At 45.3% G+C, this 25,919-nt stretch overlaps 1 protein-coding gene across 1 annotated transcript; it reads right to left on the bottom strand.

Annotated features, from left to right (window-relative positions):
- Positions 1-1,920: 1,920 nt before the first annotated feature.
- Positions 1,921-25,454, bottom strand: DGAT2 (diacylglycerol O-acyltransferase 2). Its single transcript, XM_030234293.2, has 8 exons — positions 25,288-25,454; positions 17,046-17,165; positions 15,956-16,063; positions 15,071-15,141; positions 7,472-7,676; positions 5,010-5,184; positions 4,129-4,331; positions 1,921-3,342 (listed from the first exon to the last, which is right to left on the bottom strand). The coding sequence occupies exons 1-8, from the start codon at positions 25,325-25,327 to the stop codon at positions 3,188-3,190; spliced, it is 1,077 nt and encodes a 358-aa protein (XP_030090153.1). The 5' UTR covers positions 25,328-25,454; the 3' UTR covers positions 1,921-3,187.
- Positions 25,455-25,919: the final 465 nt, after the last annotated feature.

Raw genomic sequence — 25,919 nt, 5'->3', positions numbered from 1 at the left:
TATTGCCCCTTGTTCTATCCCTCCACACCTTTGTCCAAGTCCTTCTACAGTTCTGGGAGCTGCTTTATGCACTGGCAGGGCTCTAAGATCTCCTTGAAGCCTTCTCTTTTCCAGGCTGAACATCCTCAGCTTTCCCAGTCTGTCTGCAGAGACATGCTCCAGCCCTCAGAGCCTCTGAATGGCCACCTCTGGACTTTCCAGGTCTGTGTCTTTGTGGGGACACCAGAGCTGAAGGCAGCAGCACAGGTGGGACCTCACAAGCAAAGGGACCAGATCACCTCCCTTGAGATGCTGCCACACTCTAAGATCAGCCCACGATGCATTTGGCCTTCTGCACACTATTGTATGAGACAACATGGGCATGAGCCGAGGTCAGACAAAAATTCCTCCTTCACAGACTGGTAATAGCACAAGAACCATGTTCAGTATCAATCTCTTGTTGCACTCTTAGCACAACCAAGAATTCAGCAGAGCTGGTCCAACCTTGTAGTATGGAAAATCACAGGATATTCATTAGTATATCCCTTTTTGCAATGGAGCCGTGTCTGAAATAACTCTCTCCCTCCTGTGTTAAGGGGATTTTCAGTCTGCAGCTATGCTTTGATCTAAAACTTGATAATCAAAACACTGCGTGGAAAAAGCTCTGCAAGAACTGACCTCCATTTCATGGATTTCTCAAAGGTGAATTCCAGTGACATGTCACAAGTAGTTATAGGTGGTTTGGGCAGAGCTTTTCTTGCTACTCATTTCCAGAGAAGTCACTGGAAACACAACCTTCAAGTCAGCTAGCAGAACACAGATATACAAATCAATCCTTCTAGGGGTGAGGAAAAGGGGAAGCAAGCAACACACCAGGTTTATCTTCCTGAGCAGGAGACTTTAAAATTCCATTGGCCACGCCTGAAAAGGGCAAAGAGTAAGTTCGGCTTCCACCGTGGAGAACAGCATTGTGAGGCTGTGAAAGTCAGCCAGCACAGATTGATTGCTTCCATGGTTCACAGGCCAGACCCAGCCCAATAACAACAGGTTAAAACCTCCCTTGTTACTAGAAGAGCCCACATGACCTTTTCAGCACTGTGAACTATTTCTGCAGCACTTTGCACCTCCAGTAGTAGATGTCCAGGGGCTCTGACAAGAATAATCACTGATTGGTTTGCATTGAAGTGACCTTAAAGTTCACCTCATTCCAACTCCCCTGCCACGGGGCAGGGACACCTTCCACTAAACCAGGTTGCTGGCCTGGACCACTTTCAAGGATGAGGCAGCAAGAGCTTCTTTGGGCAGCCTGTGCCAGGGTCTCATCACCTCACAAGGAAGAATTTCTTCCCAATATCCAATCTAAATCTCTTCTCTATTAGGTTTATTGCCTATTCATAGAAGTTATTATTTGGCTCTTGTACTATCACTAAGCACTCTGCATAGAAAGCCACTCTTTTTTATAAAGCTCCCTTTTAAGTACTGGAAGGGGCTGGAAGGATTTCTTCACCTGAGGACCAGGGATGTAAACCCAAAGTAATCTGCTGTAAGGGGCAATAGGGAATGTGCTTTCTCTATCTGTTCAGTGGAGGTCCACAGATGGAAGCTGCCTCAGCTCCTTGTACACTCTCAGGCAAAACCCCAACTTTAAACCATAAAGATTTGCTTAAACTATCCTGGCTGCCCCTTGCAGGGAGCATGCAGATGGTAGAACAAAATTATTAAGCTTGGAAAAGATTTTTAAGATCAAGTCCAACCCTTAACCTAACTCTTCCAGATCTACCACTACACACTTCCAGAGATGGTGATTTTGGTGTGAGTCTGCTTTTGTAGAGACAAACCATTTTTCCCCCATAGGAAAAAAGGCACAACTGCAATCATACAAATTACTGCTGTAATACCAGCCACAAACCCTGCAACACTGAAGGGACCAAAGCAGCCCACTATTTTTGCCCAAGTTTATTTCTAGAAATTTGTACAAAAACTGATACTCTGTAATACAATACTCTATCAAATGACAGATGAACATTTGTCTTTAGAGGCAAGATTCCAGGAATGTGAAGTACCATCCTCTTGCATAGAAGAAAGGCACATTTTAGAGCTCAAAACACACTCAACTGAATGGTTGAAAAGGCAGGTCAGACATGCAAGTAGTGCAGTGTTTCGGGTTTATACATAAACAAATTGTACTCCCAAGAAGTCTCACTACAAGCAGCGTTTACATCCACATAAACATTTTATAAATACTTTTAAAAGTAGCTCACTTTAGATTCTATTTGTGCTCCTTTACATTCAATGGATGGAGTAATTAGAAGCCATCTTCAGGCCGGAAGTAACTTCTAGATTTCCCCAAATACTTCTGGGATCCAAAGCATGTGCATCAATATCCCCACTGCATTTTTCCTCTAAAATCTACCCTAAAAGTCTGCAACACAAGGGCTACACGACTGCACCATCCCACTGCTCCTAGAGCTTATCCTTGGAGTTTTGTGGCTATGAAGAAGTCTCATATTTCCAGCTATAAGCCTCTGTGCAAGCAGAACCTGGGACATACCTGCTTCTAAACTGACATCCCTGCTTCCATCTTAAATACAGTGCTGAATTTACAGCCACAAAATCACCCACTACACTATGGATCAAGCTTCACCTGACTCTCTCTGCACCATCCAGCACAGATGCCACAGCAGGGGGGTTGGCAGCCCAACTGTACTTCCAGAAAGGGCTTTTCCAAAGCAGAAATACCCTTGTACTACATGAGCATGTCTCAAGAGGGCTCTTGTGCAACACACCCATAAAACTGCCTTGCTGCTCAAATCAACATGCTGCTTTTTAGACTGAAAATCAGATGAATCCTACTCTCCCAAAATTGCTTGTGCTAGTGGGTACAGTAGCTGTACGAATTTTTCTAATTCATTGCTCTTCATCCAACAGCATTATATAGCAGATTACAAAGGCAACCATTTATCCAAATTCTCACAGCAATGGGGAGTTGTGCTTTTTTTTTTTTTTTTTTTTGTATAAAAAGATGTTTGTAATGGGATTTCTCTAAAGCAAAGCCTTTATTATTTTTAAAGTGGTTTAGCAATACTTTAAACACTTGCTTTGAAGAATACATATACCCACACACGCTTTCAAGTACACAGTGACAGCTTGGACTCTTGGAAACGATGTGTTGGTTCTGAGAGAAGGAGGTGCTGCTGAGCCAATGCCTTCAGTTGACTTCCAAGACCTCAGTCTCCGGCAGGCCAAATCTGCTCTTGTATTTGTCAAAGAGTTTGATCAGGGAGTCCACATATATGCTATGGTAGAAGTCCACATCCTTCTGGGATGGATTATCAATCTTGGGGATGGTGATGGGCTCTCCAACTGATAAAAGAGGGACAAATCCATATTAGCTTAAATGCTCCTAAAACTTAAGTGATTTGTCCTCTATGGACACAGCTACGGTAGTTCAGCACATCCATTCTGGCACAGCACAGTTTGCCATTATAGCAGAGGTTTGCCTGATTCCCCATAGTTTTACCAGGCTCTGAAGTACAACTGTCCCAAAGCAAGGACACACACCACATCTGCAGCAATACCAGATCTGCTTTAGCTATACAAAAGCATTTACTGTTCAAGGTGGCTAGGAAGTCCCCCTTCTGTTTACAGCAGAGTGATAAATCCCTCCTCAATTAGCATGAGCCAAGGGTCAGTTCTTCTTAGGCATTCCCCTAAACACACCACAAAAGCAAAGCTGACCTTTTTCCCCTCCTCCCTTAAAGTCCTGCTGCTTTGGGTTAGAAGACTCAAATGCAAGCTTTAGGATTGGCTTTAAATACTCAACTGTCAGACATGCATCCCACTGGAATATGGGGGGCCAGGCTGCTTCTGACTTTAGCTAACCAAGGCCAAAGAAAGTAGAGCTACAGCTTTTTCCCCCAAAAAAGAGCTCTCTTGCAAAATTGCCTGGAAGCAGAACACTGATTGAAGGCTTGTAACCTCTGGAAACTCTCCTAAGCTCATTCTCAGTTTTGCTGGAATGTTTTTATATAGAAGGGAAAGTCATTTTATAGTCAAGACTTCAAGACCAAACTACAGCAGATGTACAGCACAAACTCAAGTATTCTGCTACCTAGAGAGGCACACAGCATGTTTATACTAAAACCTTACCAACAGTAGTGATGGGCTTGGAGTAAGGTAACAACCCCCAGGTGTTGGAGGAGAAGAGGCCACGGCCATGAAAGATGCATGGAGCAAAGCCAATGTGCTTCTGGAACTTCTTCTGAACCCATCTTCCCCAGGAACCCTCTTCAAAGATCACCTGCTTGTACACTTCATTCTCCCCAAAGGAGTAGACAGGAACCAAGTCCGCCCTAGAAAGACAGAGAGATTCAGGACCCCACCCCCTGGACTGCAGCTCCTATGACAGCCCCACACTTGCTGCTGGGCATTCTGCCATTCTGCCCAGCTGCTGGTACCATTGCCCAGAGCTTTTTTAGCAGCACAAGGTACTGACATAAGCCAGCTAGACTTGGCATGACATACTAGATATACTTTGAAGGCATACAAGAGAATTGTACTGACAATGGGCCTGTGGAGCATTGTGCAGTCAGGTACGGGACATGCTTCCACATATACTCAACTCCTGTTTTGGATGGCCATCTCCTTTTAGACACAGGGGCATCAGGGGGGCTGCACAGGTCATCATCCCATACTGACATTGCATCTCCTTGCCATGGAAGCCTCCTGATGTCCCAGGGATTCCCCTACCCCTGCACCTTGCTCAGGGGCAGAAGCCAAAGGACGCATCTGATGCTCTGGGCAAACACCCACACAACACAGCACAACTGCAGAAAGCAGAATCCCTCCAAGGTATCAGCTGCTTCGGGGAACAGAATCACTGAATGGTTTGGGCTGGAAGGGATCTTTAAAGGCCATCTAGTCCTGTACCCTCACATTGAACAGGGGCATCTTCACCCAGACCAAGCTGTTCAAATAAAAGCACCTTCCCCATGGCAGCAGTACTGCTCCAGCACTGAGGCTGCCCTTACCCATGCCGTAGAGCCAGTTTCACAAATCCTTTCCGGTTCTTCAGCGTCACAGAGTTCTTCCCTGGGGTGCAGTTCAGGGACTCTGCTGCTCCTCCGACCACGATGATGATGGCATTGCCACTGCCATTCTTGGACAAGATGTAGTCTATGCTGTCACGGTTCACAGGACATATCCCTGCATTAGGAGGACAGACACAAGGGTCATGCTACAAGATTGGCTGGTGACTTCAGGGTCTTCTCATACTTACAGCACAAAGTTATGCCTCAATTGCAAGTTGAGCTGTCCAATCTCCCTCTAATCAGAGCAGGCAGTATTAGCAAGCAACCTATTCCTCAACCAAACAAGCAGTTCACAGACCTGGCAGCACTAGACTTGGTCAAACTCCACAAACATCAGCTCTCAAAAATTTTCCTTTATCAAAAGACTTCAGCAAGGATTTTCTATATCTAGTGATATCAAAGGCACTGGTGTCAGACATCCTCCCTCCATTTAAACTCTGCAGTAGGATTTGGTTTACCTTTAGAAAGGAAGAAAGCAGTTGTGTTATTTTGATGGATAAGAGTCTGATATTGACCAATTCCTCAGCAAAATCAGGTAGTGGAGTAGATGTGGAATAGATTTAGCAATATAAAAAGAATAAATGGACAGACCTTTAAGACAGATCTGAAATAATATGAAGCTCTTGCAATTTACGGGACAGAGTGTTTATGTAAATCCATACTCTGAGGAAAGTGCCTGTGATTCTGCTGTACCTTAACCTCTAGTAGCCTGTACAATTAAGAATTCATACTAGTTGTAAACCAACTACGTGTATTGGTACAGTGTTAGGATTTGTTATAATTCCACCTGGAAGTGGTTGATCCACAGAAAAAAGAACTGAGGGAATTAATCAGCATTTTCCAAATGATGTTAAACCCTTTGCATCAGCACTCTTAAGTTCCAGTATAGGAAAGTGAAGACAAATTATGGCTTTCAGAAGATAAATTCATGACACCTGTAGGCTTGCTTAGATCCCAGGAACTGAAGAAGCACAATTTTGCTCTGGTTTAAGCACAATGCTCAGGGATAGCCAAGCCAGCAACAATGTTGCTAATGCCTACTTCCACGTTCCTTCCAAAAAGGAGAAAACAGCTCTGGCTGGCCACAAGACTTGTTTGCCAGTCATACTGAACAGAATAAAGATTTTTTTTTTTTTTTTTTTTAAATATAAACAGGCTGCATGGAAACTTAGGCAACACAACTAAATTTACAGTTGTGACAGACTGGAAAGCAGATCCCAACTTCTCATGTACTGCTGTCCTGGGAATTCCAAAATTAGGGCTTCACACAGCAACTAACATCAGTATAGGAAGACAAAAACCAGCTTGAGATATGTCCTTTCTAGATAGGGACAAAAACTTTCTCTGCACCAGATCCAAGTTAGTTTATCTCTCCCTCAATTAAGACAGTAATCTCAGAAATAGTCAATTCTAACCAGTCAGAGTCAAATACAGTTTTCCTATTGTTTTCCCAGCCATGGTATTTTAAAACAGATATCTTAGTAAAGTCAGTTATTGATGAATCAGTTCCAGAAACAGCAAAAAGGTTGCTGGATTGCTCAATCCACAGTCTTTAAGTATGACTCCCTCACCTCTATCTGACAGGCATCCTCACTCAGAAAAGGAAGCTCAGGCCGTGAAAGAACACTATTGGTATTTTAAACACTGTTTCCTCTGCCCAATCATAACTTACAAGCCCTCCAGCATTAAGATCCTGGACTCCATTAAAACAGACCTATTAATATAATTTAGCACACTTACATCACTGCATAATCTGTGGGATCCATCAACAGGAACACATCCAGGGAAGGGGGTCTGTGAACAGCTGGTATCTTGCAATACTCCAGACTCTTTAGCCCTGGCAGGCACCCACGAGTGTGACTGGGTGGAGACAGCATCCACCACCACCAAACACAGATGTGTGACAAGTGATGTGGTAGTGAGCCCAGGAGCTGAACTGGCTGTGGTTACTCAGTATTTTCAGTCAGTGCAACTTCTTACTGTACCTTCACACAATAACTAGGACAACTTGGTTCCACATCTCCACCTTCCACGACTACAGGTGTCCGATATCTTTACTATGGTTTTGGACAAGAGTATCCTAGAGTTAAGGATGAACACAGAGGAACAGCAGTCCCTGCAGCCTGAACTAGTCATATTCACAGAATGGTTTAGGTTAGATGGGACCTTAAAGACCATCCAGTTCCAACCCTATGCCAGGGACAGGGACACCTTCCACGAGACAGGATTTCCCACATTTATTCATAGCTTCCTCCTGACAACCATATGAAAGCAATGTTTGGGTGATGCTACCAGTAGGAAGTGGTTACATGAGCTTCCAACACAGCTTTTCACTTGACAGAGGTGAAGACAGCCCAGAGCCAAGAGCAAAAGCAGAAATGGCACAGTGTGATTGTGCTTACCACCAGACATTAAGTAGTCCCTCAATATGGGCATCCTGAAGTTCCCAGCCAGGGTAGCAAGGTACGGTCGGATCCCAGGGAATTTCTGGCCGACACCCGTGGCCTCTGTGCTGAAGTTGCAAAAGGCACCCAAGCCCATGATGCCATGTGGATGGTACCCAAAAATGTAATTCCTGGTGGTCAGCAGATTGTGGGTTTTAACCAGCTAGGAAAGAAAAAAGAGCTCAATTGAAAATGGATATTTTCAGATAGCAAATAAAAGTGGGAGAAGCAAAAAAAAAAAATTCACATCCCCCAGGTCCCATCAGGGAGAACAGCCTAAGAGTTCATGTAAAGGCTCTCCTGGATTTCAGAGGCTCTGGTAGGAACAGCCATTTAGACTTCAGTTTCCTGAGCAGAGGGAGCAAGATAAACATGCTGATCTCACACACAAGAAGCCAGCCAGCCAGGTAGGAATAGGGCATGGGCTGCTGCAGCCTGGGCATTCTGCTTTTCTACTCCTTCCTAAAGTATTCTGACACACCTCTTGCCCAAACCAATCCAGTTCTTCAGTCCTGTAGCCACAGCTACCTCCTTCCAGGCCCTCTCTCAGCACATTAGTGGCTCACATCCCAGTATGAGGCAGAAAGAACATAAACATCACTGTCTCACAGCAGAAGCAAGTTCAGCTAATGCCCGAAAAAGGAGCCAACCAGTTAATGGGCCTTTTGGCCACCTCCCAAGTGGGAAAATGTGCAGAAGGGTGGTAACCACTGGAAATTATCCCTCCTTTTAAGAGGTTCTGCCCTGGCCTACATGCCAAAGGGTCAACAAGACACCTCAAGCCATCTCTGATTCCTGCAGGGTATGCACTTGGAGTTGTGATCACATTGCTGTGCAGTATTCCTAACCATTTGCTCCTCTGTTTGCAGAGCATGGACTCTCCACAGCTGTCTTAGCTAGCACAGAACAACCCATTCCCTGGTACCACTACTGCCAGAGGGGTTTTTTTTGATGCTATAGGTAGCAGCAGCATCCCATGTGTGAGAGCATCTTCCCCAGGCAGTACACATGCAGTGTACTGAGGAAGCACACAGGACAAAACACAGCAAGGCTGCTGCATCATCCTACAGAAACAGAGATCAAATTTAATTTTTCTCCATCTGTTAGAATAGTTGGTATTGGAAGAGACATTAATGATCACCCAGTTCCAAACCTCTGTCATAGGCAGAGACACCTTTCTCTAGACCAGGCTGTTCCAAGCTCTGTCCATCCTGGCCTTGAACATTTCCAGGGATGGGGCAGCCACAGCTTCTGTGGGCAACCTTTGCCAGGACCTAAGAGTCTATAACCTCTTCCTAATATCTAATCTGAACATATCCTCTTTTCAGGCTGCAACAGTGCCACTTCTTGCCAACTGCAACACCCCAGCAGCTCTCAGACCTACAAGCTGAAGTTTTGGCACCCCATCCCTCAAATTGTATTTGCAAAGGCCACTCTGCATCAGTTTCCATAGGAAAAAAGCCCCACAGATTTCCAAGATGTCACACCAGCATTACCCACCCCACTGCCTTGGACAAGGAGTGCTTTGGCAAGTTCATTCTGCTGGATCATGCTACAGGGAGCTGAAATACATTGCAACACACTAAAGCAGCATGCCCAGAAACTTGATTCCCTTCTCCCTGTTCTCAGCCTTGTCCTCAGATGAAGCTACAGCTCCTGTGCTATTTAAAACAGCAGCTGTGACATAAGCATGATGAAGGTTCTGCAAGGTGACTGGCCCTCTTCATAATTTCCTCTGGCTTTGAGGTCATGTAGAACTCCAGGAAGAGGGCACAGAGCCTTGTAGTTGCAACAGCTCTGCAGAGCCCCTTGCCTATTCTTTCCCAATTAGTAGATGACTTTGCTTTCACTTCCCAGGATAAAAGCGCTGCCCCCTTGATCAATTACAGGAAACAGACATCACAGACTAAAGACCAAAAACCCATCTCCAGGAAAAAGTAGTGATATGGTAAGCAACCCCTTCGTCTATCAATTCTTGCTCAATTGCAGAGACTCTATTAACAGGCTATCCAGGGCAGTGGTGGACCCCACATACCTGGAGGGAGTTAAAAGCTTTGTGGATGTGGCACCTGGGCACATGGGTTAGTGGTGGCCTTGGCACTTCTAGCAGAATGGTTGGACTTGATTATCTTGGGGGACTCTTCCAACCTAGACAATACTCTGACTTTTTGACTACAGGCCTGGTAGATACAGACACATGGCTTGGCTGCACAAGCTCCTGTCAGAGCAAGGTAGCAATTTCCAAGCCTCATCTCCCACCTGCACCAAGCACAGCTCCTTTAATATGAAAGACAGCTGAAAGAAGGTTTGTCCTTATCCTTATGGAGCATGAGGCATCTGCACGTTGAGCTTGGCAGAGCCACACATACGGAAGACACGCTGTTCTCCTGCTCCAGCCCCTCCACCACATGCAAGGACACCCAGATCCCAGTGGAGCCATTGCTTGGATACCTCACATGAGCCCCAGCCAAGCAGCAGCCTTATCCCCGTGGCTGTTTTCCAAGAGCTCCAGTTATGGAGCCATAGGGCTGCCAATACCCATGGCAATCAATCACCCAGGAGCTGGGCAAAGGGTATTCAAGGATCCAACTAAACAAAGGCGAGGGAGAGTGCTGAGATTCAGCCTTGTATTCATACATGTATGCTTTTCCTCTCTTTGTCCCATGCAGGCTGCCACTGTCCTCTACATCTGTCCCACAACACAGAGGCTCACAGAAGGTCAACATGGAGGGTGCAGGTGAAGTTCAGTCTATTCTCCTAGGTGAGAAATGACAGGACAAGAGGACACAGCCTCAAGTAGCACCAAGGGAGGTTCAGATTACGTATTAGGAAAAATTACCCAAAAGGCACTGGAATAGTTGGACTCAATCTTCAAGGTCTTTTCCAACCTTGGTGATTCTATGTGTTCTTCCACCCAAGTCAAGCCAGGGAACCTAAGACCAACAGACATCAGAGAGGGTTGGGCACTTCTCTGCAAGTGGAGGTCTTGAATCTGCTAATGCACAAACTCAGCCCAGGGAGGGTACGACCTGCCAATACCTTCATCTCCCCCTAAATTTAACCCAGAAGCAGGAGTTTCCAAAGTAGTGTAAATCATGTATTTCTAGACTCAAACAAGAGTGAAAATAGTAAAGTGCACAAGATGGGGCTTTGGAACTGAAGACATTTAAAGGTCCCTTCCAGCCCAAACCATCCTATGATTCCATGCCTCTCCTCAGGAGGCTGATCACTCACTGCTGGTTCTTTGAGCCCCTCCCCTTGAGAAGCAAACAGCGTTATCAGGTTGCCCCAAGGAACTGCTGTAGCTGTCACTGAACAACACCACTGCAACTCTGTTCTGAACCTCCAGCTGTTTTTTTCCTTTTGCCTCCAAGGTCTTCCCCCTTCCCACACAGCTCTTTGGAGCCTTGATGCTCTCATGATGAGGCAGAGTCAGCACATCCCTGCTGCATCTCAACAGGACAATCAGTACTGGGAGTGAAAATGAACCTTAACCTCTTAACCTAACACACCTGTTCCCAGCTGCTGTTAGAGACCAAACCTGTTTCTCTGGGAGCAAAGTCCATCCACCTGTCTAATAGTAACAGATTTTTTACACAGAACTAAGCCAGCCTACAGAAGCAGGAACCCAGTGCAATTGTGTAAAGAAAACCAGTGTTAATATTTGAGTGCCAGATACAGCTCAAGAACCACATTGCCAGTTTTATTTTTAGCAACAGTGGCACATTCAGTAGTGGAGAAAGAGGACTGCAAAACCACTGCTGCTCAGCACCAGGAGCCAAAGAACAGGGGAAAAAGGCAGTTGTCTGGGTGGGAGCTGAGCAGCACTGACTGGAAGCTCTCAGAGAGCAGAAAACCAGAGCTCATCCTGCAGCATCCAAGCAGCAGATCTCATCAGCATGGAAGCTTGCAAAACAACCCAAGAACTGCACTTAGCCACATCACACCCAGCAACATGATGGAATAAATTACCTTACCTTCCCAGCAGTGCATGCCAGGACCTGAAGACCACTTGCCAGGCTCCCAGTATTGTATGTGTCACAAATTCACAGAACGGCTTGGGTTGGAAGGGACATTAAAGCTCAGCTTGTTCTAGGGGCTGGAATGCCTTCCACTACACTAGGTTAGGACAGAGCAATAAAACCCCTCTATTTCCATTCTGTAAATCATATACAACAATTAAGGAGGAGCTTTGCCAGAAAGCTAGCCAAGACACAGGATAAAAGACAAATTGAGGGGGGAAAAAAATTAAAAAAAAAAAAAAAAAAAAAAAAAAAAAGACACCTTTGGCAGCAATTCCTGCTCTGGCCAGATGCCAGGTCTTCCACTGCAGTGAGCAGGTCTCCCTGCACACACCTGAAGTGCTCACAGTCTGACAAAGGTAATCCTAAGGTCTGAAGCCCTGGCTACCTTGAGTCCTACTGCATGTGGAGATGCTCACATGCTCAGGTGACAGCTTCTTTACCTAAACAAAGCCATCAGGTCATGGCATGCCAGCATGACATCCTCAGACCAGCATGTGCTTAGGAGGCTGCTGGGATCAGCAGCATGAGATTGAGATGGTGTGTGCAGATGATGTGTGCTCCAGTCCAGCCCCATGCATACACCTGCAAGGGCTTGGGCTTCACCTCCACTTCAGGTCCAGGACTCAGTTCACTGGAACATTCCTCAGCCACTTCATGTGCTGCTTAGCTTAAAGCACTATTTACAAGCCATTAACCAGCAGACAAACTTAAGTTTCTAGTGCCCTAAAATAGCTTATTTTTCAGAGCAGCTGCATGAAGTTCCAGGGAATGTGGCCAACTCAGCTCACGCTGAGTAACTGAGACAGATTCAGGCTGCTTTCCAAATCTACCTGGTATTACAAAACATGACCTCGTATCTCCAGGTATGGGTACAATAGTCCTGGTGTTTCAGGCTGGGAGGTACTGCTGACTCCAGTGAGACCAGCCTAATCAGCACAAACATTGGAGCAGAGCTTGATTCTCATGCAGCTGCTCTAATACAGCAAGCCAAATAGGAAGTTCTTGTCTGTGAGGGTGGTAAGGCCCTGGCACAGGTTGCCCAAAGAAGCTGTTGTTGTCCCATCCCTGGAAGTGTTCAAGGGCAGGCTACACAGTCTGGTTGAAGCAACCTGGTCTAATGGAAGATGTCCCTGACCATGGCAGAGGGGAGGAATGAAACAAGCTTTAAGGTCCCTTCCAACTGTACTGTGATTTATTAAATAAATCTGAGCTGATAGACCAACACAGCTGGTACCTGTGCAGGTAGGGATGCAGCTACCACAGCTCTATATGCAGACTTTGCTGGAGGCAAGTTCAGCATTACAAGTGCCACCAGTGTGACTGTCACTGGTGTGACCTGTCCTTGCAGTGCTCAGCAGACACATGGCACAGGATGAGATGCAGCAGAGGACTGTCCTGACAAACCATAAGCCTGGGACACAAATCAAGTCCTCATGAGGCAGTACACAGATCAGAATCCAGTAAAAATTATTTTTGCAGAGAGAACATTTAAACAAGTGATCCTTTGTAGACCTGTCTCCCTCTTGGGCAAGAACAGGTAACTAGTTTAACCCAGGAGTTCCCATGCTCTTAGCAAGCCCAAGGCATTCTGGTTCTTGGTACCATTCTTAATATCCAGAGACATTATCCATGTCCTGTAACTGCAAAAAAACACTTCTAGCACCTCTCTACCCTAAGATCCCTGCAGCAGCTTTTCCCACCCTGCAGCCAGCTGGCTGTTCCCCCAAAACACGTGCAGGAGTCATCTCCCAGCTGTCAGCACTCCTGTTCTGCCCTTTGCATGTGAAATACCAGTCAGTTCCATCAACCTTGCACAATTCCTCCCCCTTAGCAGCAAAGGAATTACACCCATAAGGAGTTCTCACGGATGGATATGTGAACTAGCAAGTATTTAAATAAAAACTGCTGCAAAGTTTAGTTTATCTACCTCATCTCTAAACCCATCTAAACAACCCAGCTCTTTGACAAACTTTTAATATCCACAGTTAAACTGACCTGCAGGGTTTCTGCAGAGCGTATTTCCATGAAGACAAGAATAAATGTGCATCAAAGGAATGGAATGATGGAACAGCAGAAGCAGCACTACAGGTGACCCTTTGGAACCAAGTCCCCAGCATAACAGAGCCCATTTCAGCATATATATCTGCCATTTCCAAAGCAGCAGTGTTCAGTGCAGCACTAAGGACTTTGTACTAGAACACAACACATCTGAGACCCATCCTCAACAGCAGAGCCTGCTCAGTTCTCTGTCAGCCATGAGAGCCAGGCTGACTTCCAGCCTGTGCAGGCATAGTGAATTTTTCCATGTACACTTAGACTTGCCAAGAATTACCTGTTAACAGCAGCAAGTTTCATGGTGAACTTGGCAGTGCTGGGTTAATGGTCAGACTTGCTCTTAAAGGTCTTTTCCAACTTAAATGGTTCTATGCTTCTCAGAGTACAACAAAAGGCTTGTTCACCAGCAGCACGTTCAGGTACCCTGAGAGTTCAAGTGACTTTGCAAAGAAGAATCCAGTCTAAGCCGCTTTGGCATCCTGCTGGAACTGGATTCCCTGCTCCTTTCTGAGGCTAGACTATCTTGGGGATAGGGAGCTCAAAAGCTGTATCAAGGTCCCTCCCTCACAGTCAAGCTGAGTAAAACTTGCCAACGACCTTACATAATAGTCCTTTCAGCTGTGCGCCCTTCCAAAGAGGATCGAGTTCCCTCCTAGCCAAATTTGACCCCTGCTCCCTTCCAAGTCACCCAGCTAATTCCGCGGTCCCCGAGCAGTCTGGCAGCCCTGTCCTCTTTCTGCAACATGTCTGAACCAGTAGGAAAAATACAAGTATGTGGGAAGCAAGTTACAAGCTGGAGAACTGAAGCTATTCCCACTGCTGGAAAATCCACTTCTCCAAAGAAAAAGATTTAAGGACAAATCTCACTGCTCCCTGCGAAGTGCTGACTTTTGGTGCACAGAGGACCCAGATATTCCAGCCCAATACATCCCAGAGCAGAAGTGTTACTGGAAAACAGGCAAAAACTGAGCTAGATTTTATGATTTATGAGAGGAGAACAGTGTCAGGGTCAGGCACCACACAGGACTGCTGCAGCACAGAAGAGACTCACAGAGTGATCTGCATTGGAAGGAACCTTAAAGATCATCCAATTCCCTCCCATGGGCAGGGACACTTTCCACTAGACCAGGCTGCTCCAAGCCCCATCCAGCCTGGCTTTGGACACTTTGAGGGATGAGGCACCTACCACTTGTTGGGACAACCTGTGCCAGTTTCTCTAGAAACTGGAGAGATGAACAAGGATTGCAGACTGCCTCCAGGAATCTGGTAAAACCACTAGCAAGAGCAGCTTCTGGCAATCACATTGCCACCATGGTAATACATTTCAGATTTTCTAACCACAGCTGCCACAAGCAGTAGCATGGCAAGAGTAACTGAGCCATGTCCTGCTTACAGTTCTGTGTCATAGACAGACTAGTGCCAGTACAAGACACTAAAGCAGTTAAACCCCAAGGTATAGAGTTGAACTTTTACTTACTCTTATTGGAAAATAATCCCTGAAGTACCTCCATATAGCCCAGTTTCTCACCCACTGGGATCTTCTTCCCCCTGTTGAAAGAAATTAATCATGTCTTTAAAGCTCCTTCCACATGGCTATCCACCAAAGAGTCTAAATAACTCCAGTGTTTTCTGTCTCACTAGAGGAATCAACACTTTCATTCCTCTAACTAGGAGACCTGCATCATTCACTGAAATCAGTGACATTCTGGAATGCAAGATACTTCAAACAGATTAAGGCTTGACTGCAAATTCATGGTAGACAACTCTACAATTCAGACTAGAAACACTTCAATTCAACCTTTAGGAAAGGCCAAAACCTTGGGATGGTTTCAGTCATCTTGAAGAATGGAGAACTGTGCTCATCTGGCTATAAAAGTAGTTGCCAAAGCTTGTTACCACTGTTGGTTCCCAGAGCTGGCTTCTACAGGTTTGGAGGTTTTTTCCCTGAAATAAAGTAATCTGCTTAACTTCTAGCAAAACTGACTCCACAGAGGAGCCACACCTTGATAACCACATCACAACCTGAACCTTGCAAGAGCTGGACAGGACAGAAAGGTCTTGAATCTTTAGATCTTTCTGAAGTAAAGAAAGAACCTATGCCTTATAAATATGTTAGTAAAAGCCAGCAATGGCAAAATAGCAGTGAATGTTAATTTTGTACTGCCCTCAGCATCAGTGAAACCTGCAGTCACTGCTCATGCTGAGGGCTGACATTTAAAGGCTTCACTGAATAATGCCTTTGGTCAGTGATTCAGCCAAGTCCCACTAAGAAGAGAAGTCATCCATCACAAGGAAGTGCTCCTCTGTCCAAATATGGAGACAGGGAGACTTGAACAACAAGTATCTCTTCTGCAATATTTACCTTTCTTTGGTGTATTCCAGTCAAATACCAGCCAGGCTAAATATAGAGCAGCAATCGCCCAGCAATCTGTGCACAGTATATACATGAGGATTAAAGTGCAAGCAATACCTGCAGAGGTGCAAGAAAGAAAACAAGGTTGCAGCAGGTTTTGGTTTCCATTTACACCCCTTGCCTTTTGACTCTTCTATTCTGAAATCTTAGTCTCAGTCTGATGTCATTAATCCTCAAATAAATTGGATTTGGTCAAAAGCCCCTTATGTAGGGCTAAGGCAGCTTCCTCTAGAGCTCTGGAAAACCTCAACTTCCCCCTTAATGGTGCTTCCAGGCACCTCTTATATCTCCAGGTAGGGCAGCTGCTTCATCAGACTTGATGAACATGAAGATTTCTTTGTGGCCCACACCAATGGGATTTTTCCCCTCATCTACACACATCTTCCACAGGTTACACCAGCTCTGTATCAGCCATCCCACCAGGGTGCCAAGGATCCCACCCAAAAATGACATTGTCATTTCAGCACAAACTGAACTGGGAAGGTAGAGTGAGACAGATGCTGAGAGCAGACATTCTCCAGTTTAATCATTAACAATCCATTGGAGCAGAGCAGCCTGAGGTCTCACATAATCCAAGCACTCAGGGATAAACAGGCTTTACTCTTTTACTGGTCTAACACAAACAACTCTTGCTCATCTCTGATACCTCCTGGAAGAAGACCAAGCCAAGAGGAAGGCATCCCTGTTGCAATCACTTGCATCAGTTACCAGCTGCTTCTAAGAAATCTCTGTGGATATTCCCATGAGTGAGCCAAGTAAGACATTTCCAATTGTTTCAGCCTCGTTTGCATGGCAGACACTGACACAAGCTAAACATCAGTCAGTCTTTCCCTAGCTCTTATGATTTTCTAGAGCCAGGAAAAGTCATTTATAGTTGAAAATATCAAGGTAACTGGTTTACAGTAACCGTGTACCCCAGGAACTACACTGCTGCAGTACACATCTAGTAATTAACACTTAGGAAAAATTTAGCATTTTGCATTAAAACTCATCCAGAATTACAGCCAAAACCCCTTTGCTTTAGGCCAAAAGGTGTTACCCATGACAAGGAAAGTGAGGACCCATTGCAGCACTGAGATGATTTGGAGTTGTTTCTCTACTTTGGATTTCAATAGCCAGAACAAATCCTGCAGAGCAGAAAGAATGTTCGATCCCGTGCCTGAAGAAAGAAAAATAAAAGAAATAAAGTTACATTTGTACACTGAGCAAAGGAAACTATTTTTCCTTTGAAACAGAATCACAGAAGGAAGGGGCATCAAGTCCAGCTTATTTTAGTAAGAGCTTTCAGATAAATGTGCAGTTTGCTTTTACAGCAAGGCTTGCTAAAAGCTAATATTTTCCATTGAGTTTGGGCACCCTGGAAGAGGAAGGATTGCCATGTGCCAACATCCAGCTTTTTTCAGAATACTGGAGAGGATTAATGAGTAATCATCAGTACCCACCCAAGCAAGCCTCTGTTAACTTGACCATAAAAATGCAGAGGATGCTAATCCATGTTCGTAACACACCCTCACCTCACACTGCCAGCTCCTGTAAGTGGTGTTTGGTAAAAGGGAACCCCATGAGCTCAGAGTAAGATAAAGATCAGCTGCCTCAGAGCACAGGCAAGCAGACACCTGGCTGTGGTCTGAGCTATTCTCACCCACCCTTCACAAGGCCTGTTGCACAGCTCCCAGTGCTGTTCAAGGAAAGCTCTGAGCTCCACCCTTCCTAGCACAGCCCAAATGCTGGCTGAACACCTCAACATACAACCCTGAGGACCCACAGCTCTATGAGTAAGGAGAACTATCAGCATTCCCAAAGCAGTAAATAAGAAAGAAGGAGCTGAAAGCCACTCTTGCAGAAGCTTAAGACAATCAAGCAGAGAAAAAACCCAGAAGTGGGTAAAGCAAGAAAAAACACTTGGTTTCTATATGAAGAACCACCCACTGCAACTTTTGACAGTATACACAGCCCCCAGAAAGAAGCACTTGCAAGCAGGTTTTCCTTCAATTTTCTTCATTACTTTATTTACAAGCCCCATTAAAACTGCCCAAAAATACAAATCACTTGATGTGTATTCACATATTTTCTTTTGTATTTAAGGATCAGCCTGTTATTAGGACTATGAAAGAAGCTGGTTAATTGAATAGGTCCAGTTCTTGCTGACAAAATATTATCTGCTAGTGGTAATAGCATGGCAAGTGTTCACACTAAGTCAAATGAAAGTGATTGAAAACAGCTTCTCTAGGTATAAGCAGGCACTAGGTTTTTTGGTAGTTTCTACAAAGACACTCTCACTGGTGCATCCTTTAAATACGTAAAGCAACTGTTTCACAGGAATGAGGGTCAATTTAGATTAGGTAAGGAAGAAGTTTTTTACCAGGAGGGTGGTGAAACACTGGCATAGGTTACCCAGAGATGCCTCACCCGGGCAACATTCAGGAGGGAGCCACACCAAAGGCTGCAGCCTAAACTTAGAGCCAGACCACCCAGTTCAGACCTTGGTTCTGCTTAGTCCATGTTACATGAACAATCCCAGTAGTGCTTTGGGCATTAATTACTCTATGCAGACCAAGTTTTAGGCTGGGATAGATCATACCACTACAACTGCAAGTGAACTGAAACCTACAGCACTAATCCAGGTTGAAAAAAGAGCTAGAGATGTAGGCAGTTCTTTACAAGATAATACAGTGCAGTATTAAGAATGAATCCAGCAAGTAGTTCTCCTGTTTCTGAGGTGACAGAGGAGAATATGTTGAGTTAAACTGTCACTGTGCATTGATTTGCCACACTAGAGTATCTAAGCAGTGAGATTCAGAAAACTCATGCTGTAAAATCTAGCAGCAAATCCCCAAATTTGGGGAGAGGGATAAACTTCACCTCATTTTTTACAAAGCCAGTTGCCTGCTCAAGGGTAAAAGGCATCTTTGGGTTTAGAATGATTTGTATTCAAAGAGACCTTTATAGTTCATCTCAGTCCAACGCCCTGCCACGGGCAGGGATACATTCCACTAGACCAGGTTGCTCAACTCCTGCTGAGGAGTTCCAGGTACTTGCTATCCCAAAAACCTTACAAAATTGCATGTGGACAGACTTGATATAGACGGAGATTACAACATACAAGGTGAAAGAAAGTGTTTAGCAATAGTGGTGTCACTGGACATATGTTTATGTCCTCCAAAAGAAGCCAAAAGTCTTAGAGATTATTTGTGACACAAAAGCCCAGCCCTGTGTAATTTTTTTCTTCCAGCACCCGCATTTACACTACCAAACCTCTTTGGCTTCATAAACCAAACACTCCAACCTTGCATCAGCTAAATCCCTATCCTCTTACCAAAGAGAACAGCTATTTATCCCTCTAGATGAGAGTTTGTACTTCAGCATTTTCTAGATGTTCAAACAACTTGTAGGCATTGCCCGCCCTGTAAATAGAACATTATTGAGCAGCGCAAGTCAACCTGTCAGCTTGTTTTTTGAACCATGTAAAACTCACATTCAACTCCTGCAGACAGAGGGAAGGCAGCGTTTGCCAGACAGCTCTAAGCCCCTGCCCTTGGACTAGTGTCCTGGGTCAGTTATTTTCTGAAAGCAAAGATGTCCTTTCAAAGAGAACAATATTCTCCACACCAGGTGTCCTAGATTGCAAGGTAACATGTGTATTCTATCTGACATCTGTTAGAGGTGGGGCAGTTATCTTCTGTTAATTGGGCAGTTTTTCTTCACCTCTTCCATAAGCCGCTCCACTGCAGGAGGGCTGCAGCCACCATTCCAACTGGACTGCTACCAACACCCTGACCCACAGGGTGTCAGGTTGTATTCTGACTCTGTCAGTGTTGTTTTGTGTTACTGCATTATTTTATTTTTATTTTCTTCTCTAAAGAACTGTTATTCCTGCTCCCATATATTTGCTTGAGACGCCTCCTTTAATTTCAAATTTATAACAATTCAGAGGGAGGGGGTTTACATTTCCCATTTCAGAGGAGGCTCCTGCCTTCCTTGGCAGACACCTGTCTTTTCAAACCAAGATACCAGGAAAGTCAGTAGTTACCATAACCTGAATATTAGCATTTAATTCTTCCCTGTTAAGAAATGAAAGATGCCCAGTAGCAAAGGAAAGGACCATGGGAACGGTCAGTCAACCTGGAAGTTCATCAGGTCTACCTTTGCACAAAACCTCCAGACTCCAGATTAACCCATTTCAATAACCAGGCATTTACAGATTTTAGTGCCAAGACAATCCTTTCCAGACAATCCTGTGTCACCCTGATTTAAGATTTTCTAAGCTTTCTGATGTTGACATTTTTGTAATGAACTTTCTCACACACTTTCTGTAAATAACTTATTGTTTTGCATTCTTTTATGGAGGAGGAGAAATTTGATGGACTGTTGGTTTGTCTAATGTCATTGGAGAGGTGGCACTGTCAACCTCCAATCCACTGTCACTTTTGGAAATCTATAAATGTTGTAGTCCGAAAATAAACTTCTCTTTTCACCTTGAGAACAGCAGTGTGCACCTGTGTTGTTTCGTGTCCTATAGTGACAGTCCTGAGCTTCTTGTTCCACATGTCTGACTGACACTGTGTATTCAACCCCCAGGCAAGCCTCATCTCCTTCCAGCTTCAGTAGCCAGGAAGCATTTTTGGAAAGACCCTCCATGCTCTGGAGAACCAGGGCAGTTACTAGTGACACAGAGCAAAAGAGCTTTGACAAGTCAACAGAAATGGGGGGGAAGGGGCAGGTTGGCACTCAGCCACAGAAGAATAACCCAACACTGACACTTGAGTTCAGTCCATTAGAGAAAATACTTCCTCCTAATGGCTCACTTGCCCACACCAAGCACCTTTCACATATTAAAAACCCCAAGGCATTTTCTATAACTTTCAGGGAACAGATTATCCTTATAACCTATTTTAAAAGGGCCCAGTAGACATAACTATAATTTGTGTACATTCCTATCGGTCTTTTCCCAAGGAAATATCCTGGATCCTGAAGAAACCCAAACCTCAGTCTTCTGCTGCTGAAGACAGTAGCTGATCCTGTGCTGGCCACACAGCACAGCCCCTGGGGCACTTTCCAGGGTACCTGTCCCAGAACTGGAAAGTCTGACTGGGGAGCCTTAACTAGATGATCATTAAGATCCTTTCTAACCCAAACCATTCCATGACTCTGGGGGTCAGCCTTGGCAAACCATATCCACACAAGACATACTTTACCAACAGTTTTCCTGGTCTCCAGCTCACACTGCAGCCTGTTCCCTGGAGTACTGATGGGATACTCCCTGCACTAAGCCATGCATGGCTCTCAAGGACATTCCCTGTCACAATGGACAGAGTAACAACTTCTCCAGGAGACCTCTGTGCTGCTCATTTGCAGCCTTCCAAGGGAGCTCAGGGACATTAGCCAGCTAACCTGCAACTGGTGATGGGCTCACCATACTTTTATCATTTAGCTCCATTTAACATCAAATGCAAGATCTCCTTGCTACCAAGGAGATCCTGGAATCAGCAAATGGTTTGACCAAGCATTTGATTCCTGCATTGCCAACTCAGCATCTGGTGCTCTTCTAGCACAGTTTATTTCAGATTAATTACACAAACAACATTTATCTAGGCAGGGAAGTAGAATCAAAGATCCCAAGAGTGGAAGTAAACAGGACTTCACACGTGGGCACCAGAAAAACCCAATGGACATGACTTAATTAAATGTCAGCAAAGGAAATTACTGAGAAGAAGCACAAGTGTTACATATAGTTAAAAATACACTGAAACCTTGTTAAACCCAAGCTTCATCTGCCACCTTTTCCAGACAATTATCATGTTAATTCTTGGCCAATAATTAAACTACTTCACATGGCTTATTTAGAAGAAAACCATATTAGATCCATCAAAGCATAAGCTGCAAATGGACATTTTGAGCCACATATTTTGCAGAGAAGATGAAATTGGAACAAAGATAAGAAAAACAGACCAGTTCTAGAATATTCAGGAGGACTTAGCCACCCATGCAAGAGCAGGAGCCCACACAGCTCGCAGGAGCACCCGAAAAAAACCCTTGAGCAACACAAATTCTTTTGCGTCTTGGGTTTACTTGGGTGCCCCAAGCACAAGCATATTCACTATAGAGTAAAAATTGTGTTAAGAAAATAATGAGTAATCAGTGCAGAGTGTAGTTATCCTGCCCTGTGCACAGCTTTGGAACAGTTTGCTCCTGTCCCAGGAAGCTACTCAATTACATATTATCTGCAGTATGGTGTGTTTATGACTGGAAATCAACAATATTTTGAACAGGGACATGCAAATAAAAATTTCTATCAGCTCTTTTACAAAGGAACTGGGATTCTCCAGACCCAGGAAATAAATCTGTCATGATGACTTATGTTAGTTCTGGATTTACTCACAGCACTAAACCCAGCCCTCAGCCTCCATACTCACTGCAGTATGTATGTTAAAGTGATGTAGCCACAAGACCCCACGGTCACAGACCAGCCAACAAGCTTACAGTTAAGTTAGCAATACTGTATGAGCAAGCCCAGACCTTCAACACCCAAGGTGTTGTCTCTGTCCAGAGACAACACCTCATTGCAGCCGGCCTGATCCTGCTCTCCCAAAACAGGAGCTCCCAGGCTGCCCACCCCAGAGCAGAACTCTAGTCTGGTAAACCTCACATGAAGTGGAAGACTAACTCTAAAGTAAAGCTGAGCAAAATCATCTTCATCCCAAACTTCTTACTGATGAAGTACCATAAGAAAAGACATTTCAGCACAGGACAGCTTTTCAAGGCTCCAGCCACACTAGCACCTTTCCTCAGAGGAGAGGGATGAGACAGACCTCCTTGCTGCTCTGCCCAACACAAGGAGGAGACCTCCTGGGCATCCTATGGTCAAAGTGGGGCAGGTCAAGGTGAGGAGACCACAACCCCTCCTACCCCACCAGGTGTCTCAGAGCATCATCCAACCCTAGGAATTAGTCCAAGGTATGCTCTGATTTTTGCAGTACTGGGTTGATATCAAAGAACATTCCTCTCCATACATATAGGGATAGATACAGAGTCAGATGACTGCACCTTTTTTTTTATTATTATTAAATAGGATCAGACTTCAGCCAAATTTACAAGCACCAGAGCAAAATTAGATGCCAGGAAAACAGTAAGACCAAAGGACAGTATGAACCATTCAGATGCTCACCCCAAAGTCAGCCCTTTGCACAAACATGACACTTGGAAAATAATATTCAGGGACGTAGGAAAAAAAAATCTAGCGGGCACATTCTACGCATCTTCTGTAGTGAGACAAGTTGTCCAACATGACCAAGAAGTACATAAGGTCTCATGAATGAACCTCCACATCACCTCTGCCAGTTTTGATCTTCAGGGTCCCACACCACTCTGTCCATACCCAGTCCAAGTCAGAGCTCCTCTGGGAGGCACCTGGATTTGGCTTTGAAGCCAGGCCCGTGCTTTCCTGCCCATGCAGGCTACAGCACTGGCAAGGGGTTGGTAGATGTTGCAAGTCACAAGGCAACATCCCTTGTCTCCCCAAGCAGAAATAAGTTAAATTAAGTTAAAAAGCACAAATATCACTGCAGGATCCCCACGAGGTGCCTCAGAGGAAAACTGACCTGAGGAGAGTTAAGACAGCTTTCCATCACTAATCAGGATTATCTAGAGATGAGGCCAATCACTGTCCCTAAACCACACTCCATTTTGAATTATGCATGTGTCCTAGATCCATCATTAACATGACAGTGCCAAAGAGGTGGCTGCTGAGGTCTCAGGTCAACCCTACATATTTTACAGGTTTCCTGAATTATTTATTCTCTGCACTTAGTTTGCAGTTAACTCTCAATATAACAGTTCAGATGATACCAATTCAAATAACCTCTCTCAACTGAAAATATAACTTGTCCTCTGTTAGTCATGCAGGCAAGCAATGTTATTTTAAGAAACAGATCTGAACACAGGAAACACATGAAAGTCTTCTCCCCAGTCAGTTCAAAACCGATCCTTCAGATCAACCTAATATCCTGGCTGAGATGAGCACCAGCAGCTCTACACCCAGGACCGGACAGGACAGTGCAAAGTCAAGACTTCAGAGGTTAATTCACCAGGTTCATGTCCTTTCAGCTCTGCTAATGATTTGTTTAACCGATAAAACGTTTCACAGGTCTCTTCATCCCAGGAGGTATTAGCAGTTTGCTTTTTGAGGGCAAAAAGCCTTTCTTTCACAAGACACAGCAATCACTCAAGCACCCTTCACAAATCACAGGTTAAATCGCTGTCCAACTGCATTTTCACACAAAGCTCCCCCGTGTGCAAATCCTGACCTTTCTCCAGACAAGCACGCTTGCAGAAGGGATACAAAACTCTATCTAGCAAAACATTTAGCCTTGCTGAATTTATTCCTAGAAGATCCTTTGAGATGCCTTTACAAGCAAGCAAGGTAGCTTGTGGTTTGGGATTTCCTATACTCTCTCCACAGCCTTTAACCAACATGTTCCAGCGTGCAGGGAAGTGTTGGGTGTTTTCAGCAGCTCTGTCCACGATGGGTGCCAGCCACTGACACCGTTCCACTTCTCTCAACAAGTCACTGACCAGCACTGAGGGCTGTTAAAGAAAACCGGGCAGAACTGGCTACCACCAAACTCCTCCTGAGCACTGAATCTTCACCTCCTCATTATAAGACAGCAAAAATAGCAACACGTTGCCATTTTCCCCTAGATGAAGGTGTGGGGAACACAGTGTTGTGAAACAGTTGGACTGGCTGAAGAGGTCTTTTCCAAGCTAAATGAAATTCTATGAATAGAAAGTTGAGAATGAATTTCATCCGCTAAACGACTTCTCTTCCCACCATGATAAAAGGGAAGGGGGGGAAGGGAAGACTCGTTTACACGCAAGTGCCCCACGCCCACATTTTGCAAAGGTGCAAGCTCACTGTAGTTAGCACCTCGGCAAAATGTACGAGACCAACGAGAGCCGTTTCCAGCAGCCCCAGGAGCGCACTCCGAGCCGCCAAAACACAAAACCTGCGCAGAAACCCGTAATCCTCAACCCAACGAAAGCTACAGCTTCCTCCCCGCCATTGCACATCGCTCTTCCCCCTCCTTATTCCCTTTGAACAACGTTCCTGCGGCCAAAAAAAAAAAAAAATATATATATATACACATATATATATATAAAATAAAGTCGAGTGTTTCGGTGCTGCTCCCACCCCAGCCCTTGAAGCACCGTAAAGCTGCTCCGCACCGCAGCATCCCAGCCGGACACGAGGCTCATCTCCAGCCCTTTTCCCTGTCCCCCGGTACCTCGGAGCACCCCGGAGTAGGCGGCGATGATGGTCTTCATGGTGGGGGGCGCGCTCAGGGCTCGGGCAGGGCCATGGGACGGAGGAGCCCCCCCACGCTCCGCAGCCCCGGTACAGCCAGCGAGCAGGAAAACCGCCAGCGCGTATCCATATATAGCCCCGGGAGGGGGAGGAGGAGGAGACGGAGGGAGGTGCAGGGGCGGGCCCGGCCGAGTTCTCGGGTCTCAGCCCAGGCGTGGGGGTGAGGGGAAGCTCTTGGTGCCTGCGGTGCAGATTTTTGCAAGGGATACATGGGATAGGGATTAGGGAGCGGGGAAACCAAGCAGAGGCCCGGCCCTTCTACGGGCTGTTTCATGCCCTGTTTTATAGAATCACAGAACGATTTAGATTAGTACAGACTAAGTTAAGACTCATCCATTTCCAACACCCTGCCTTAGGCAGGGACACCTTCCACTAGAGCAGGTTGCTCCGAGCCCCATCCGACCTGGCCTTGAGCACTTCCAGGCGTGGGGCAGCCACAGCTTCTGTGGGCAACCTGTGCCAGGGCCTCACCACCATCACAGCCAAGAATTTCTTCCCAATATCCCATCTAACCCTGCCCTGTGACAGTGGGAAGCCATTCCCCTCCTGGTC

The sequence above is a fragment of the Serinus canaria genome, chromosome 1 (assembly GCF_022539315.1).
Source record: "Serinus canaria isolate serCan28SL12 chromosome 1, serCan2020, whole genome shotgun sequence".
NCBI classification, from domain to species: domain Eukaryota; kingdom Metazoa; phylum Chordata; class Aves; order Passeriformes; family Fringillidae; genus Serinus; species Serinus canaria.
Note: the sequence above shows the minus strand (reverse complement) of the source record. Positions and strands in the feature narration are given on the sequence as shown.

Coding starts and splice junctions, on each gene's coding strand:
- DGAT2 (XM_030234293.2), bottom strand. CDS start 25,327: ATGAAGACCATCATCGCCGCCTACTCCGGGGTGCTCCGAG. Junction 5,185..7,471: donor GGACTACTTAATGTCTGGTG/GTAAGCACAATC, acceptor CTCCTAATGCAG/GGATATGTCCTGTGAACCGT. Junction 4,332..5,009: donor AAACTGGCTCTACGGCATGG/GTAAGGGCAGCC, acceptor CTGTCTTTCTAG/GGCGGACTTGGTTCCTGTCT.